Source organism: Lytechinus pictus, chromosome 11, assembly GCF_037042905.1.
Source record: "Lytechinus pictus isolate F3 Inbred chromosome 11, Lp3.0, whole genome shotgun sequence".
NCBI lineage: Eukaryota > Metazoa > Echinodermata > Echinoidea > Temnopleuroida > Toxopneustidae > Lytechinus > Lytechinus pictus.
The window spans coordinates 31933989-31953758 of record NC_087255.1 but is presented as its reverse complement, the minus strand read 5'-3'; the positions used below and the strand labels follow the sequence as shown (position 1 = coordinate 31953758).

At 37.9% G+C, this 19770-nt stretch overlaps 1 protein-coding gene across 2 annotated transcripts; it reads right to left on the bottom strand.

The window, feature by feature from the left end:
• Positions 1-7192: 7192 nt before the first annotated feature.
• LOC129284129 (uncharacterized) lies at positions 7193-18627 on the bottom strand. Of its 2 annotated transcripts, none has more exons than XM_064106731.1 (3): positions 18307-18594; positions 14593-15347; positions 7193-11405 (listed from the first exon to the last, which is right to left on the bottom strand). In XM_064106731.1, the coding sequence occupies exons 1-3, from the start codon at positions 18337-18339 to the stop codon at positions 10670-10672; spliced, it is 1524 nt and encodes a 507-aa protein (XP_063962801.1). In that variant the 5' UTR covers positions 18340-18594; the 3' UTR covers positions 7193-10669. The 2 variants fall into 2 exon arrangements, with proteins under 2 accessions (XP_063962801.1, XP_054775572.1); XM_054919597.2 differs by having other exon boundaries at positions 9161-11405; positions 18410-18627.
• Positions 18628-19770: the final 1143 nt, after the last annotated feature.

Genomic DNA, 19770 nt, shown 5'->3' with positions numbered 1-19770 from the left:
TTACATCCACTCACTCCTCAGCAATGTTCAGATAGGTCGGGCCCCATCGTCTGGCTACGTGATTTGAAATGCCGACAGTCAATTTAATTTCTCCTCCTCTGGCTACAAAATACACGATGGTTTTTGACTAAATGCTACGTTTTTGTATTGCAAGATGAAAGCAGATCTTTAGACATTCGCCCCTTAATTCCCCCTCTCTTTTGTGTCTTAGATTTAATCAAGTAATACAAATATGATGAATATAACCACATCGGATTATTTCGGCCTAATGAAGGGTCCTAACCGTATCACCAGAGAAAAATAAAAGGATGGCGACTGCATTCTCATTTAAGAAAGTTCCAAGCATGTTTCAAGTTTTCATTTTCCTCTTTAATTTGAAGGATAAAATTTCCTTGAGTTTCTTAAAAGAATATGACACAGATGAGATAAATTTAATAGAATCTTTCTTTGTAACTATGTACTTTAATTTCATAAAGTAATTAAGAATACAAATGTGAAATAAACAGGAATATGGTAACAAACGCTTCCCAATCATGAGTGTGAACATAGCACCCCTGTGAGGTGGAGACAAAGTGGCTGCTCTTGAAATACATCCACTCGGTCCATACGAGTCACGTGATTGCTCTTTGTAACAATCACTCACTTCGTTAGATGCATCCACTCGGTCCATACGAGTCACGTGATTGCGCTTAAAAGCAATCACTCACTCCGCTAGATACATCCACTCGGTCCATACGAGTCACGTGATTGCTCTTTGTTACATCCACTCACTCCTCAGCAATGTTCAGATAGGTCGGGCCCCATCGTCTGGCTACGTGATTTGAAATGCCGACAGTCAATTTAATTTCTCCTCTTCTGGCTACAAAATACACGATGGTTTTTGACTAAATGCTACGTTTTTGTATTGCAAGATGAAAGCAGATCTTTAGACATTCGCCCCCTTCCCCCTTTCTTTTGTATCTTAAATTTAATCAAGTGATACAAATATGATGAATATAACCATATCGGGTTATTTTTGCCTCATGAAGGGTCCTAACCGTATCACGAGAGAAAAATAAAAGGATGGCGACTGCATTCTCATTTAAGAAAGTGCCAAGTATGTTTCAAGTTTTCATTTTCCTCTTTAATTTGAAGGATAAAATTTCCTTGAGTTTCTTAAAAGAATATGACACAGATGAGATAAATTTAATATAATCTTTCTTTGTAACTATGTACTTTAATTTCATAAAGTAATTAAGAATACAAATGTGAAATAAACAGGAATAAGGTAACAAACGCTTCCCAATCATGAGTGTGAACATAGCACCCCTGTGAGGTGGAGACAAAGTGGCTGCTCTTGAAATACATCCACTCGGTCCATACGAGTCACGTGATTGCGCTTAAAAGCAATCACTCACTCCGCTAGATACATCCACTCGGTCCATACGAGTCACGTGATTGCTCTTTGTTACATCCACTCACTCCTCAGCAATGTTCAGATAGGTCGGGCCCCATCGTCTGGCTACGTGATTTGAAATGCCGACAGTCAATTTAATTTCTCCTCTTCTGGCTACAAAATACACGATGGTTTTTGACTAAATGCTACGTTTTTGTATTGCAAGATGAAAGCAGATCTTTAGACATTCGCCCCCTTCCCCCTCTCTTTTGTGTCTTAGATTTAATCAAGTAATACAAATATGATGAATATAACCAAATCGGGTTATTTCGGCCTAATGAAGGGTCCTAACCGTATCACTAGAGAAAAATAAAAGGATGGCGACTGCATTCTCATTTAAGATAGTTCCAAGCATGTTTCAAGTTTTCATTTTCCTCTTTAATTTGAAGGATAAAATTTCCTTGAGTTTCCGAAAAGAATATGACACAGATGAGATAAATTTAATACAATCTTCGTTTTGACTATGTACTTTAATTTCATGAAGTAATTAAGAATACAAATGTGAAATAAACAGGAATATGGTAACAAACGCTTCCCAATCATGAGTGTGAACATAGCACCCCTGTGAGGTGGAGACAAAGTGGCTGCTCTTGAAATACATCCACTCGGTCCATACGAGTCACGTGATTGCTCTTTGTAACAATCACTCACTTCGCTAGATGCATCCACTCGGTCCATACGAGTCACGTGATTGCGCTTAAAAGCAATCACTCACTCCGCTAGATACATCCACTCGGTCCATACGAGTCACGTGATTGTTCTTTGTTACAACCACTCACTCCTCATATGTTCAGATAGGTCGGGCCCCATCGTCTGGCTACGTGATTTGAATTGCCGACAGTCAATTTAATTTCTCCTCTTCTGGTTACAAAATACACGATGGTTTTTGACTAAATGCTACGTTTTTGTATTGCAAGATGAAAGCAGATCTTTAGACATTCGCCCCCTTCCCCCTCTCTTTTGTGTCTTAGATTTAATCAAGTAATACAAATATGATGAATATAACCATATCGGGTTATTTCGGCCTAATGAAGGGTCCTAACCGTATCACCAGAGAAAAATAAAAGGATGGCGACTGCATTCTCATTTAAGATAGTTCCAAGCATGTTTCAAGTTTTCATTTTCCTCTTTAATTTGAAGGATAAAATTTCCTTGAGTTTCTGAAAAGAATATGACACAGATGAGATAAATTTAATACAATCTTCGTTTTGACTATGTACTTTAATTTCATGAAGTAATTAAGAATACAAATGTGAAATAAACAGGAATATGGTAACAAACGCTTCCCAATCATGAGTGTGAACATAGCACCCCTGTGAGGTGGAGACAAAGTGGCTGCTCTTGAAATACATCCACTCGGTCCATACGAGTCACGTGATTGCTCTTTGTAACAATCACTCACTTCGCTAGATGCATCCACTCGGTCCATACGAGTCACGTGATTGCGCTTAAAAGCAATCACTCACTCCGCTAGATACATCCACTCGGTCCATACGAGTCACGTGACTGCTCTTTGTTACAACCACTCACTCCTCAGCAATGTTCAGATAGGTCGGGCCCCATCGTCTGGCTACGTGATTTGAAATGCCGACAGTCAATTTAATTTCTCCTCTTCTGGCTACAAAATACACGATGGTTTTTGACTAAACGCTACGTTTTTGTATTGCAAGATGAAAGCAGATCTTTAGACATTCGCCCCCTTCCCCCTCTCTTTTGTGTCTTAGATTTAATCAAGTAATACAAATATGATGAATATAACCATATCGGGTTATTTCGGCCTAATGAAGGGTCCTAACCGTATCACCAGAGAAAAATAAAAGGATGGCGACTGCATTCTCATTTAAGATAGTTCCAAGCATGTTTCAAGTTTTCATTTTCCTCTTTAATTTGAAGGATAAAATTTCCTTGAGTTTCTTAAAAGAATATGACACAGATGAGATAAATTTAATAGAATCTTTCTTTGTAACTATGTACTTTAATTTCATAAAGTAATTAAGAATACAAATGTGAAATAAACAGGAATATGGTAACAAACGCTTCCCAATCATGAGTGTGAACATAGCACCCCTGTGAGGTGGAGACAAAGTGGCTGCTCTTGAAATACATCCACTCGGTCCATACGAGTCACGTGATTGCTCTTTGTAACAATCACTCACTTCGCTAGATGCATCCACTCGGTCCATACGAGTCACGTGATTGCGCTTAAAAGCATTCACTCACTCTGCTAGATACATCCACTCGGTCCATACGAGTCACGTGATTGCTCTTTGTTACAACCACTCACTCCTCAGCAATGTTCAGATAGGTCGGGCCCCATCGTCAGGCTCCGTGATTTGAAATGCCGACAGTCATTTTAATTTCTCCTCTTCTGGTTACAAAATACACGATGGTTTTTGACTAAATGCTTCGTTTTTGTATTGCAAGTTGAAAGCAAATCTTTAGACATTCGCCCCCTTCCCCCTCTCTTTTGTGTCCTAGATTTAATCAAGTGATACAAATATGATGAATATAACCATATCGGGTTATTTTTGCCTAATGAAGGGTCCTAACCGTATCACGAGAGAAAAATAAAAGGATGGCGACTGCATTCTCATTTAAGAAAGTGCCAAGTATGTTTCAAGTTTTCATTTTCCTCTTTAATTTGAAGGATAAAATTTCCTTGAGTTTCTTAAAAGAATATGACACAGATGAGATAAATTTAATATAATCTTTCTTTGTAACTATGTACTTTAATTTCATAAAGTAATTAAGAATACAAATGTGAAATAAACAGGAATATGGTAACAAACGCTTCCCAATCATGAGTGTGAACATAGCACCCCTGTGAGGTGGAGACAAAGTGGCTGCTCTTGAAATACATCCACTCGGTCCATACGAGTCACGTGATTGCTCTTTGTAACAATCACTCACTTCGTTAGATGCATCCACTCGGTCCATACGAGTCACGTGATTGCGCTTAAAAGCAATCACTCACTCCGCTAGATACATCCACTCGGTCCATACGAGTCACGTGATTGCTCTTTGTTACATCCACTCACTCCTCAGCAATGTTCAGATAGGTCGGGCCCCATCGTCTGGCTACGTGATTTGAAATGCCGACAGTCAATTTAATTTCTCCTCTTCTGGCTACAAAATACACGATGGTTTTTGACTAAATGCTACGTTTTTGTATTGCAAGATGAAAGCAGATCTTTAGACATTCGCCCCCTTCCCCCTTTCTTTTGTATCTTAAATTTAATCAAGTGATACAAATATGATGAATATAACCATATCGGGTTATTTTTGCCTCATGAAGGGTCCTAACCGTATCACGAGAGAAAAATAAAAGGATGGCGACTGCATTCTCATTTAAGAAAGTGCCAAGTATGTTTCAAGTTTTCATTTTCCTCTTTAATTTGAAGGATAAAATTTCCTTGAGTTTCTTAAAAGAATATGACACAGATGAGATAAATTTAATATAATCTTTCTTTGTAACTATGTACTTTAATTTCATAAAGTAATTAAGAATACAAATGTGAAATAAACAGGAATAAGGTAACAAACGCTTCCCAATCATGAGTGTGAACATAGCACCCCTGTGAGGTGGAGACAAAGTGGCTGCTCTTGAAATACATCCACTCGGTCCATACGAGTCACGTGATTGCGCTTAAAAGCAATCACTCACTCCGCTAGATACATCCACTCGGTCCATACGAGTCACGTGATTGCTCTTTGTTACATCCACTCACTCCTCAGCAATGTTCAGATAGGTCGGGCCCCATCGTCTGGCTACGTGATTTGAAATGCCGACAGTAAATTTAATTTCTCCTCCTCTGGCTACAAAATACACGATGGTTTTTGACTAAATGCTACGTTTTTGTATTGCAAGATGAAAGCAGATCTTTAGACATTCGCCCCCTTCCCCCTCTCTTTTGTATCTTAAATTTAATCAAGTGATACAAATATGATGAATATAACCATATCGGGTTATTTTTGCCTAATGAAGGGTCCTAACCGTATCACGAGAGAAAAATAAAAGGATGGCGACTGCATTCTCATTTAAGAAAGTTCCAAGTATGTTTCAAGTTTTCATTTTCCTCTTTAATTTGAAGGATAAAATTTCCTTGAGTTTCTTAAAAGAATATGACACAGATGAGATAAATTTAATATAATCTTTCTTTGTAACTATGTACTTTAATTTCATAAAGTAATTAAGAATACAAATGTGAAATAAACAGGAATATGGTAACAAACGCTTCCCAATCATGAGTGTGAACATAGCACCCCTGTGAGGTGGAGACAAAGTGGCTGCTCTTGAAATACATCCACTCGGTCCATACGAGTCACGTGATTGCTCTTTGTAACAATCACTCACTTCGCTAGATGCATCCACTCGGTCCATACGAGTCACGTGATTGCGCTTAAAAGCAATCACTCACTCCGCTAGATACATCCACTCGGTCCATACGAGTCACGTGATTGCTCTTTGTTACATCCACTCACTCCTCAGCAATGTTCAGATAGGTCGGGCCCCATCGTCTGGCTACGTGATTTGAAATGCCGACAGTAAATTTAATTTCTCCTCCTCTGGCTACAAAATACACGATGGTTTTTGACTAAATGCTACGTTTTTGTATTGCAAGATGAAAGCAGATCTTTAGACATTCGCCCCCTTCCCCCTCTCTTTTGTATCTTAAATTTAATCAAGTGATACAAATATGATGAATATAACCATATCGGGTTATTTTTGCCTAATGAAGGGTCCTAACCGTATCACGAGAGAAAAATAAAAGGATGGCGACTGCATTCTCATTTAAGAAAGTTCCAAGTATGTTTCAAGTTTTCATTTTCCTCTTTAATTTGAAGGATAAAATTTCCTTGAGTTTCTTAAAAGAATATGACACAGATGAGATAAATTTAATAGAATCTTTCTTTGTAACTATGTACTTTAATTTCATAAAGTAATTAAGAATACAAATGTGAAATAAACAGGAATATGGTAACAAACGCTTCCCAATCATGAGTGTGAACATAGCACCCCTGTGAGGTGGAGACGAAGTGGCTGCTGTTGAAATCGGAATTCATACACCCACTCCCCTGCAGGCAGGCTCACCAAACGGGTCACGTGATTCACTTAAAAGCAATCACTCACTCCGCTAGATACATCCACTCGGTCCATACGAGTCACGTGATTGCGCCTAAAAGCAATCACTCACTCCGCTAGATACATCCACTCGGTCCTTACGAGTCACGTGATTGCTCTTTGTAACCATGGTAACAATCACTCTGCCATGTACATCCACTCGGTCCATACGAGTCACGTGATTGCTCTTTGTCACAATCACTCACTCCTCGGCAATGTTCAGATATGGCCCCATCGTCAGGCTACGTGATCTGAAATGCCTATACAGTCATTTTATTTGCTCCTCTTCTGGTTACAATATACACGATGGTTTTTAACTAAATGCTATAAACGTTATTGTGTGGCAAGATGAAAACAGATCTTTAGACATTCACCCCCTTGCCCCCTCCCTTTTGTGTCTTAAATTTAGTCAAGTAATACAAATATGATATTCGGGTTTTTCCGTCTTAATGAAGGGCCCTAACCGTATCGGGAGAGACTAATACAAAGATGGCGACTGCATTCTCATTCAAGATAGATCGATATACAAGTATGTCTCAAATTTACATTTTCTCCCTTAATTTGAAGAATACCATTTCCTTGAGTCTCTTAAACGCATATGACACAGGTAAGATAAATCTGATAGAGTCTTCCTTATGAATACGTATTTTGTATACATTTATTTTTATAAAAAATTAAGAATACAATTGTGAAGTAAAGAGGAATATGGTAACAAACGCTTACCAATCATGAGTGTGAACATGCAACCCCTGTGAGGTAAAACAAGTTAGTATACTAAAGTTGTATATAAAACAATAATAGCTCGAAGTGCGAGGAAATATAAGGCAGTCTGGTGAATTTGTCTTGAAAACGGGATGTTATAGTATAAACAGACAATGCGAGCACCAGGCACAATGAAGACATTGGCCCTAAGCAAACTATGTTTCATACAGTTATAAAAAGAAATGTTTTTTATGTAATAAATCACAACATAATTATGATATAATAAAACATTATAATGAACAATAATGGCTTCTTTACCACTACGTTTCTCTTCCATTCTCCCTCCTTTTCCCCGTTTTTATTTTTTTTGGTCAGCCGATGGGGGGACGTGCTACCCATGTCCCCCGCTGTAGTTACGCCACTGATCTTAATAAAGGGCTCTAACGGTAAAAGGAGTGATTGACACAAAGATGGTGACTGGGATTCTCATTCAAGATAGATCGATATACAAGTATGTTTCAAGTTTTGTATTTTCTTACATACCCCTTAGACACGAGAAGCAGAGAACAAAACAGATAAACGAGTAATGAATAGAGGAGAATCACAAAATTATTCTCCAAAAAGGAGAGTGGTGTAAATAAAAGAGAGGGTTATGAAAGCGCATAACTATTTCAAAGTTCTGCGCAAATCACTTTTCACAAACTTTTCAAAAGTGAGTGGTGCTCACTCAAGCGGAAATATTTTGTAAGTGTAAACTTTTTTTTATAAGCACTGTACATGCAGCGGACAGGTTATTTATTGCTACTTCATAATTGGGAAGCTCTTCATTTTTTCATCTTGGCATTTTTCAATCTTCACAGAAACAATCAAATTATACTAAACATTCGTTGCACTTCAATTAAACAGAATATTGATAGAAACTTTGTAAATGTAATTATATAAGAAATATATCTTAAATTAACTGATCTCTATTCAGAACAATACTTGTACGTTGTACCCCAGCCCTACCGATAGGACGAGCCATAAATCGAAATGAAATGGGGTACAGTATTTACCCGTCGGTCCATGGGCATGGTCGTTCGGGCGGCACCGCCGAGGTATAGTGCAACCAAAAGTGTGACAAAGTATGACCTGAAATACACCACTTGAACATTAACATAAGATGAAACTAGCTCACAAAAAGGCGACAACAAAGTTGGTGTTAATAGAGGGCCACACCATGAGGTGTTACAATTACACCCTAGAGATCGAACATAACACCAAAGAGGGTAAATGTAACCTATAGGTGTTAAACTATATAGGAGCACCTAACAAGGTGGATATGTGCGCAATATAAATTATTAAACTAAAACTGTCAATTTAAAACCGGTGTAAAATAACTGGCGTCCTGTATGTACACCTGTTAACACCACAGTTTTTGCTGTGTATAGGGCATATTCATGATATACAGTTGAATCAATCCCTATTTTATCAAGGTCATATGCTTATTGCCTTTGATAAATAAACATTTCTGTTGAATATCAAAATTAGGACACCTTTCAATATTTTCAAGTGTACTATCAAGTCTGTAAATGTGTTACTTGATTGTTTCTTTTGAGATATTTTGTTGCTCCATCGGGTACTGATCATGGCAACTAATGTAACAATGTCTATTAAACATAATTCTCTGATATATTTCACATGATATGTATATCTTAATGTCACTTTTATATGATATAATACCTTCAGTTTACCACATCTGGCATATTATCTCAGATTACATTTACACGTAGTGAAGGTTTGAGATTTTTTTGCTCATATAACAGGGAGAGTGCTGAGAAACAAGTGAAAACTTTAGATTTCTACTGACTTTCTTATCAAATTACTTGTTGATATTAAAACTCAACTCAACTACATAATTTCGTCTTATAATTATGCTGTGCATTAATGTTTTATTTACATATAAAATTATGATTAAATACATGCAGATCATTAATATAGTTACAAAGGAGGATAACCCATAATGATGATATTTACAAAATATCACTGTTCTTTCATGGGGTCATAATTAAAAGAAAATACCTTAAGAATGTAAGATTGGAAATTAAAGGAAATCATAAAAAGGAAAACAATAATTGACATATTAATGACCAAAATATAAGCAGAAAACCTAACAAACCGGTGACAAATTAATGTATGATGCAACAAATAATCAAGAATCATGCAGATCACTTCTTACGTTTGATGATAAAGAATGATTGATATTATAACACGGGATGGTATAGGGGAAGGCGTGGTAGGTTGAGCATAGGGGTCAAGTTGAGCCACGACCCCCAGAGCAATAATGAATGAGTCAGACATTGTGGTGGTGTCATGTATTGATGAACTAATGCATAACCCTTTTCCACATCACATTATTTCCAACTTTGGAAGATATTAAGTACTTTTTAGAGGGAAAAAATACAATTTCAGCCAAAAAAGTAAAAAGGGTGTGAAATAGATCAGTGCTTTTTTTACCCACACATGTCTTGTAATATAATAAAGAAATAAGAACAATATTATTAGAACAGGCCTGGATTCTCATTCTTTTCTTAATCTTTTACATGATAGATGCATAGGAAATGTGTGCATGTAAAAATACCGCATTAAGTTCGGACTGGGGTTATTTGTGCCAGCAAACATGGGGCAAATTGGGCCATGGAATGTCTTATGTTAATGTATAGTAATAAAAAAAACCTTAAAAACCCTTGATATGCAGGCAGCAAATTGACATTACAGTTATTTTACTTTTAGAGGATGTTAGTATGGAATAAGCAAGTGAAAAGATTTTAAATAGAAAATTTATATGCTGGTCCTGAATTCCCGCATACCTTTTGTACATAGTTTTTTGTGGCCCAACTTACCCCAGAAGGTGGCATAACTTACCTCACAGACGGGGGTAGTTGAGCCATTTGACGTCGGTTTTTTTTCAAAGGTCACACTTACATTTCATGTGAAAAATATTTCACAAGAATCAAATTTAAAGGAAAGGTACTTATTTGTGATATCAATAAATTATAACATGCAAAATGCAAAAAGTGCCACCACTTACCCCGCCTTCCCTCATATAGTTTTTTGTACATTGAACCCACCCCCCCCCCCCTTATATTTCAAGTACGAAGGGAGTAATAGATTTAGCAGGGATTGGCATTTTCATATAATCCGGGGCAAGATAATGCAAAATTTGAATATCATTAATACATGTCTGCATATGCAACGAGATTAAGGGTCTCCGGAAAGGAAAGAGAAGAGGACTTTCTTCGGCTTCCTAAAATGACGATACTCTGGAACAGACATTTAAATTGAAATGGGACTGTCGACACTTATGATGATCACAGATTTAATAGTAGTTTTGGGTTTTATAGTAGTCTTGTCCAACTGACTGAAAATAATTAATGCATCTGGTGATTTGATATGAAATGAAGTACATCTCTATACACATCTACTCCTCTAGAGTTGCTTGCTCTATTTGGATCAATATTTTCTCTTAATATGTTAAATGTGGCATTGTCCAAGTGTATATTTCCTCGAGACGGCACTGTATAGTGTGGCTGTATTTGGGCGATATTTTGAAGGTTAAACATGCGCTGGATATCCTGATGGCCATGATTCGCAGCACGATATCTGCGATTCCTGGCCATGTTCATTGTCCATGTTTGTAATGGTGTTCGACCGTTTTGACTATCCATACTGTGGTGATTCCAAGCATTGGCGAAGGTGGTCAGATCCCTTTGAATACGGGGAAGGTACACATAATGGAGAGCAAATAGATGTAATCCATTATCGAGATTAAGAACATTTTGGGCCTCCATTAGATGGAAAAGGTTGTAATACGCACTCAAGCATCGCGCAAATACGTCCACCCAAAGCCTCTCAATTCGCTGGTTATGCACCGATCTTCCAGTCAGAACCGATCTTTCTCCAGTCCCTCTTCTGATTATCATGTAACGAGCGACTAATCGATTTTCACCCCCATGGTCACAACGCAAACGCATTGGGAGACCAAATCTTAACGTTCCTTGCAGAAAAGATGCGAATGTCGAGGAAGCTCTATTATTGTCTATCACGTCAAGATGGGTTATAAGGCGGCTGTATCCATCTATGCAACCGCTCACGACAAGACCCCATCTGCAGTTGAGATAAAAAATGAAAATATCAGTCATCAAAGGTCATTCCTTTGTAATACAGCCAAGTCTGCAATGTTCACTGAGAAAGACAAAAAATGATAAAGTTTCGTTCTAATTCGCAAAACGGTAATCAGGGAATTATAAACCCCATACTCATATAGATGTCATTCACTCTCTATCAACTTTATATTTTCTTCTATGAAATACGAACATTTAAATGAAAGTCATAGTTGTTTTGAAGGGCAAGTTCATCCGAAAGTTGTTTTTTGGATACAAACGGAGGAAAATATCACAAGTAACACTTACAATTTCATTAAAATTTCATGTAAAATAAGAAAGTTATGACGTTTCGTCTAATTTCAAGAAAAAAACTACTCGAACTGTTAAGGGACCTCACCCACTCACTATTTCTTTTTAGATGTTAAAATATGAAATATGAAATATTTCATTCATTTACCTATTATAATGTTCAATAAAGTTTGATTTCTCCATTAACATTTTGAATTACCATTGCTGCACCTAATGATTCATTGGGAAATCTTAAAACGAAATGAAATAAAATTCTTCTACTTTTCATAAAAATAACACATAAAATAGCTTGAGCCTGAAACAAAAAGATGCCTGATTGCAGTGGCGTAGCTAGGATTTTTTCCTGGGGAGCACTGGGGGGTCCTTGCTCTTTCAGGGGGGGGGGGAGCACCGGATCTAACTTTCGCCAATAGGAGATGGGGCACAAAAATTGTTTCCCTTATATTTTCCCGATCAGTCACTTCTTAGTTTTATTCTTAGAAAACAACATAAACATGAAATAATCTCATAAGCCTTATAAAAATTGCAAGCGCGAAGCACGAGCGATTTTTTTCACTTTCATGTTTTTGTCCTGAAAATTTAATATTCTGGGCAATGTTATGTGTGATCCTGAACAAGATTCGTATGTAACTAGATAATTAGTGCGAACGCCAAGCGCGAGCAGAAATTTTAATTAACTGTTCTAGCATTATCGAAAAGGGACCTGTTAAGGACTGCTTACAGTTACCCACGAAGACGGTATACAGTATATTTTAATAATGCGAGTGCCTAGCGCGAGCAAATTTTTTGACATTCCGACATAAAAAAATTATCATTCTAAGCACTTTTTGTATTAATAAATAAGGTAAGTAACTTAACAACTGATGCGATTCGCGCGAGAGGAAGAAAATTGAGATTTTAGACCTAAAAGCGGGACACTCTATTCATATTTTGTAAAACATAAATAGGATATAGTTAATCGGGTATCATTCATAATGCGACCCTGAAGCGTGAGCGGACAATTATTGATATTCTGATGTGAAACTGGATAATTTAAGTACATTTTAAATAAAGAACATGCAGGCTATCGCGCATGTTTTAGATTTAGACCTAGAATCTGGGCATTCTGATTAAATTTGTTAAATGGAACATTATGGAATACACGTAGACAATATGAATTGGCAAATCAAACAATGTGACCACGCAGCGGTGAGCTTAAAATGCTGATATGTAGACCATAAAACGGACATTTTAAAGAGCACTTAAATTTGTAAATAAAAAAAAGTAACGAAAGCTCGATGTCCGAGCTAAAATATATTTTGTATATTGATTTCAAAACTTGCTCCATATCAGCCTATTGAGCAAGATATGAATCTCATCGAACAGGCAATTCTGGCGCGAAGCGCAATAAAAAATTGTATACAGTAACATGAAAGATTTTGTTTTTTTTTGCAAGTCTTCCCCTCACATTAGTTCATTCACTCGTCTTCCTCCTTTTATATTCCTCTTCTTTTTTTCTTCTGTCTTTCTTCTTTTCTTTTCTTCTTTCTCCCTTTTTTCGTTTTTTTTGCTCTGCCAATTTTTTTCAGGGGGGCACCTGGGGGGCACACCAAATCTCAGGGGGGGCACGTGCCCCCAGCCCCCCCCCCCCCCGTAGCTACGCCACTGCTGATTTGTGTATCCCTCGCCTCGCTCGGAAAATGTTCAGCCGCCAGAGGCTCGTTTCAAAAGAGGAGAGTGTAACAGCGGATCTGGTTCCACCGGTGGATATCCTATCCACTGGCAGGTATGTTCATACGGTGTAAAATTCGGTTATGTAACTTTATCACTGGATGCGGATGTACTGAAACGAGATTACTAAGATACTCTTGAGTAAAATTAAATGTTTTTTGAATATGTGGAAACAGAGGGATCTTACTTTCTTGGGCAAAATACCTCTGTACCACCGTGTGCTTTTAAAACTTCAGATATTTACCTTTTCATTTTTTTAGAATGGGAGAGACAAAATAAAAAGGAACGTTATGCTTTTGAAATGTCATGACTCAACTCCATATTATATACAGTTCCAAATGTTATAATTTTGGGGATAGAAACTCTTTGTGGTGTTCTTAGCACGTTTACAAGAAGATAATGTGATATCAGATCAATCTAGTATGTATTTTATTGTTTTTTTTACAATGTCTTATGCATTTCGTTGTTTTTTGGACGCTTTGTTTTTCATTGTTCTCTCAATGGAATTATTTGAGGACTCTCCTTAGATCATAAACAGCATAAAATACATACATTTAGACCAAAAAAACACAAAAATAATCATACATTTATGATGTTTGTTTGAAAACACAATCTACATTGACTTTGTACACAAAATCACATTTTGGAGCAATTTTTGGTGTGACATGCACTTACAGAACATTGCGTAATATCGGTACCACGTACCCGGGTGACGCAAAATTGGTCTCAAAAGCTGCACAAGATTAAAATTAAAAAGTCAGCGAGGTCAAAAAAATTGCGCGGCGAAAATATCGCGCAACTCGTTGAGGGGGGGACCCGTTCTAGATAGGGTTGCCTCAAGCACCAACTTCGGTATGTTGGGCATAAAACACACAACTGTGATAAAGTACATTGCTGAATGTATATATTATATATAGTTTGATATGTAAATTTCAGTAATAATAATAGTATCGCTTATTACACTTTGTTTCTAAGCGCTTTACATTGCAATTATTACCCCGGTCATCGGATGCCGACATACCCGCATACAATATATGTACTTTCTACTCTTTCTCTGAACTTTATGAATACACACAACCCTTGACAAATTAAGATGGTGATTTGCAGTAAAACGTTATACCGCAAATCGGTGTATGTTTTGGTAACCTATATTTTTATATATATCTTACCGAATCAGTGCATGATTTCCATCCAAATGCCATAAAGCATTTGCCCCTGAAACAGAATATCTACGTCGTTGGATAGTTACACTCCAACGAATAGCCACACCAACGGGATCAACTCTCTGAAGTGATTGTCGAAGACGCATTCTTTGGACATGTACACCATCTTGGCGTAACATCGATAACATCGTCCGGTATCCAGCATTTGGATAACGGCGATGGTAGCCGGTTACTCTTCCATCTAAATCATTATTGGTGATGGCTGAATACTCCCTCAAATGTAAGTTTGCTGTTTGAAGACGCCGTGAGATGGTACGAGGGGAAACAGGATATAACATCTGAGACATATTTCGCACTGTAAACCTAGCCCCAACCATTAGTTGTAGCTGTTGCATTGAAATATCATATCGTGATGCTCCTAGACGGCCATCAGTAACACGATGACAAAGGTGATTATCGTGTCTAGCAACATGCTCTTCTTCGATTATATTTGCAAGTTGTCGAATCATCAAGTTGAGACTGATTGATACTCTTGTCATTGCATCTTGATATCTTGGTACCTGTCCTATTCTATTCACATTAGCAAGGATGGCTCTCAATATATTAATAGTTTCGTGGATAATATGTCTGTTCGGACCTTCTGCAATGCGGCGTTGAACAGAGCGGATCACAAGCCTACAGCGATGCAGGAACAACTGAAAGCCATCTAGATCATTCATCTGTGGTTCCGGCATCGGATATGATGGTGCAATCCAAAGAACCTGATAAATTCAGAAATTTAAAAAAGAGGGATATGAATGTTATATTTGGAAAGAATTACGTGTGAAGATATATAGATAGGAAAAGATGAATAGAAATAGAATGAGGGAGTTGGTGGTCAATAGAGGTAACCGCGTATCCAGGAATTACCTTTGCAGGGGGTGATAAGTGTGCACAGCGTTCCAACACTTACAGAGTGCGCGAAGTGCGCTCCTACGGGGAGGGGTGTACTTTTTGACGTTAATTCAAATTCAAATCAAAGAAGACGTCCAGCATAGTGGGCGTCCAATTCATCTAGAATAACATTAATCTTAGTGAATCCCTTTTCTTTTATGCTTGGTTTATAAATGGATTTTCCGCTAAATGGGATATATTGATTGTTCCATATGAACTCATTGGAAATATCTATTTTCCTTTCAAATAAACGCCATGTTTGTAAAATGTCCATCAACCAATTTGGCACTTAAATATTCAAATATTTCATATCAAAACTATAATAAAAAGTGTATTCTCCACCGATAGGTGACAACAGTTTTATACATATCTTTCCACCCCTTCGAAGTTGAGGAGAAAAGTCTCGAAACCCATTTAATTTTCTGAGCTTGAATAATCGATTTCATACAAGTCATATTTAACCCCCCACCCAGCAATCGTATTTAACCAAAAATTCAAGTCTTACTATATTAGGACCGTCAGGACCACTACAAATGAATTCATACAGTAATGTCCATCTTATGAATAAATGAATAAGGTATATAATATGGAGCGTTGTGGCCCAGTGGATAAGTCTTCTGACTTAGAAACAGAGGGTCGTGGGTTCGAATCCCAGCCATGGCGTAATTTCCTTCAGCAAGAAATTTATCCACATTGTGCTGCACTCGACCCAGGTGAGGTGAATGGGTACCCGGCAGGATTAATTCCTTGAATGCATGAGCGCTGAAAGGCAGCTCGAGCTAAAGCCGGGGTAATAATAATAATAACACCGCGCCTCGGAATAGAATATTTCTAGATAGATGGCGCTATATAAATGCCTATTATTATTATTATTATTAATATGCTGGCTGCATATAACAGCAGAGAGGTAGCAAAAGTTTTCACAATTTTGGATCTTGCCGTGTAATTTTAAATTAATGGCTTTCCATAAATTTAGTTGAGATTAATTGATGGATAAAATTATTTGTAATCACTCCATTCTATCCTCAAAAGAATAAGAGATGTCGATTCCAAGAATTGTCAAAACGTTGAATAACTTTATATCTATTGGTATAGATGGGTTTTGCAAAGTGAATTGTCCTTTAAAAATTTATTTCGTCTTATCGTAATTTCGTGAGAGTGATGAACATAACTTAAAATCATTTAGAGCTTCCGTGAGGCGATGATACGACTCAAAGTTTGACAAATAAACCGTAATGTCATCGGCGTACATAGAAAACTTAATTTTCATTTTATTCTATAATCAATATAAAAAGGTATGAAGATAAAGGATCCCCTGTCGAATTCCTTTTCCTACCCTGGGTATTAAACCTGTTTTTTGTTTTTACAACAAGAAAAATTATATACAGCATATATACATATATAACTCTTATTTTACACCCGATTGTAATACGTTTCTCGTATTAGGCTCGGGGGGGGGGGGGGCAATCGACCAAAAAAGTGGTGAGGATGTGCCGCGGGCGAGACAAAAAACGGGGGCCTTGGAGCGGGCTTATTTTAAAAAGGAGGGTCCAAGGAACGGGCTCCGGAACTACAAATGTTTGTGAAAACGAGGTCCTTGGAACAGATCGCCAGCGTGTGAATGCGTATGCATCCCTATGGAACGGGCATGCGTGCATGATGATGATGCAGCTTTTAGCGCGGCCTCCGCCGGGTGCGCTCGCGCAGAGGCGAAGGTCGGACAGCGCTCCCCGGCCGGTTTTCACCACGGGGGGGGGGGGGGGGGGGGGCACTTACATTGACGAGTGGATACCATGCGCGACCAAAAAAAAACACGTAAAAAGGATGTCTTTTTCACGACGTGATAAGGGTGTCAAAAACACAAAAATAACAACACTTCGGCCCGTATTCTGAAGTCAGGTTTAACTTAGACCATGGTCTAACTCTGTGCTAAAATTATGGGAAGCCAAAAGTCTCGAAATTTGTATTAAGTTGTATGTTTCTTATGTTCGCTGTGCTCTTTCCTGATTCATCAATGGTGAAGACAATCATCTATTTATACTTCCTAGACAATTATGAATGATTTGAGAGCCAAATGAGCTGAAATATGATATTTCTACTGATAGTGATTTATTTAACAATTGGCTGTCCATACTAAAACCTGAGTTTAAGTTAAACCTGACTTCAGAATACGGGCCTTCGTGTTTAGAGTCCAATTTGCAAGAGGTGTAGAAGGTGGGGTCGTATCCAAATAAGGTAAAGCCGACGACCGGAGGACCCGTAACAATAAAACATTCCTGTACTTGTTTAGGGGTTCATTTCATATCAGGGAATATTTGCCAAGAGTATCGTTTTGTTTCCAATACTTGTTAAGGTTAGGGTTTCACACGCCAACACTTGTTCAGGGGTGCATTTTCAGAATATGAAAATAACGTGTTTAGGGCGCATGGTATCCACTCGTGAATGGAAGTGCCCCCCCCCCCCGGGGGCTCATTGTAGCAGATCAATGCGATCGGAACGGCGTAACGGATAATATGCGAAGCTTTAATTGGAGCAGATTTCTTTCTTCTTTCTCCTCGATAGGAAGAAAATGCTACACTTTGGAGCGGCTAGCTTTCTATGTAATTCTCAATAGGAACGGAACGTAATGGATCGGAAATTTGAGTGTAATAATGGGGGTCCCCTCCGCGGCACATACCCACCCACTATGCATTATATACTGAGTACCCCCCCCCCCCTTGGATTATGCTTCTTTGGTTTCCCTTCATCAGGATTTAAAGCGGTGCACAAATCGTCAATTATACATACCAAAGCAAAGATGAAAACAAATTTTAACTCCATGGTAAATCACAAATCGAAGTTAGGTCCAACGTATTGAATGAAATGTTAAAGGTAATCAAGAGAAACGTACTTAGCAAAACATGAAACTGCAACTGGAACATAACGCTTCACTGTGGCCAACATCTTGATTGTCTCAATCATGGACTCAACTCAGTGCAGGAGGGGGAGGGGTAAAACTTGTACTTCATGGAGATTCACAGGACACATTCTGAAGTGGTCACCTGAACATGGGCTAAAACCATGCCATGCTGGAGTGAATGGGTGACTGTACACAGCACATGGTAGCTTACATTGGATTCAGTCACCGATCTGCTTTTATACCTATTACTACTGTGCCTACCGGTACATAACTCCTTCACGCAGCTCAAGAAAGCGACTTGTATACATTCTGAAATGGTGTGTGAACACACACACGTCCGTGCTCCATATCCAACACCCTGTGGTTTTATCACCTCATTGCAGAATTTCATCTCCTTTTTCTTCCCGCCCTCTGCCTCAAACGGGGCTTTAATATTGCATATCAACACCAAAAGTTTTAAATCATTTTGCGAGCGAGCTCCCCCACCCCCCCAAAAAAAATCGCTCTTCATTGCTTGTGTCATATTTTCAGTCGTTTTATGGAAATAAGATTATTTAACCCCATTCTTCGTGATGGTTCATTTTCACTGTACTTGTGGTGTTCGATGACGATTTAAATAATGTGAGGTTACATTCTTATCAGTGGAGGTTGAGCATGACAATGCAAATTTAAAATCCTGCGAAGCCAAAAATCTCAGCTGGATTTTTAGAGGAACTCTATGCGGACACTTTGGCCAATGGGCTGAAAATACCTATTTTGGATTGTGTCATTCAATGAAACTTATTTTTTAAATAATTTTAAGAGATGGGTCTTCGGGGAATAGGGAAATGTGCGCTTTCAACCACTTCTCCCTTCCTGGCTTCGTTGAATTTCTGTAGATATTGCATTACCTGTTAATGTTTCCCGCCATATTAAAGCTGTAATAAATAACTATTACGAAAGTGTAGAGGAATGACACCGTCATCCTCTACTGCTTCGCACTACATACTTACATTTTTATGATGTATTTTTGTTTCTTCCCCCCCCCCCAAGAAAAAAATACGCGAATTAGAACGAAATAGTGTTAACTGAATTGAATTAATAAAACATTCCATTTCCCAACATAATCTTTAAAGCATTCCAGTAAATTTTGCCAATTCAATTAATTGTCTTCCGATTAACATTACACAGGTTACATCCAAATTCATATAAAATAAACAGATCAGAAATATAAAAGTATAACAATGAATTTAAATCCAACTAATTATTTAGGTCCGATGAGGAAGGCGTAAAAAACCCGGAAAGCAACAACTGAACATAAACAAATACCAAAAGAAAGGGCTAAATAAAGGTAAAGAAATAGAGGAGATGAT

Excerpts from the sequence above, each read along its gene's own strand:
- LOC129284129 (XM_064106731.1), bottom strand. The coding sequence starts at position 18,339 with ATGGAGTTAAAATTTGTTTTCATCTTTGCTTTG. Across the intron at positions 15,348-18,306 it reads TTGTTTTCATCTTTGCTTTG|GTTCTTTGGATTGCACCATC; the intron begins GTATGTATAATT and ends TGAATTTATCAG. Across the intron at positions 11,406-14,592 it reads GGAAATCATGCACTGATTCG|ATGGGGTCTTGTCGTGAGCG; the intron begins GTAAGATATATA and ends TCTCAACTGCAG.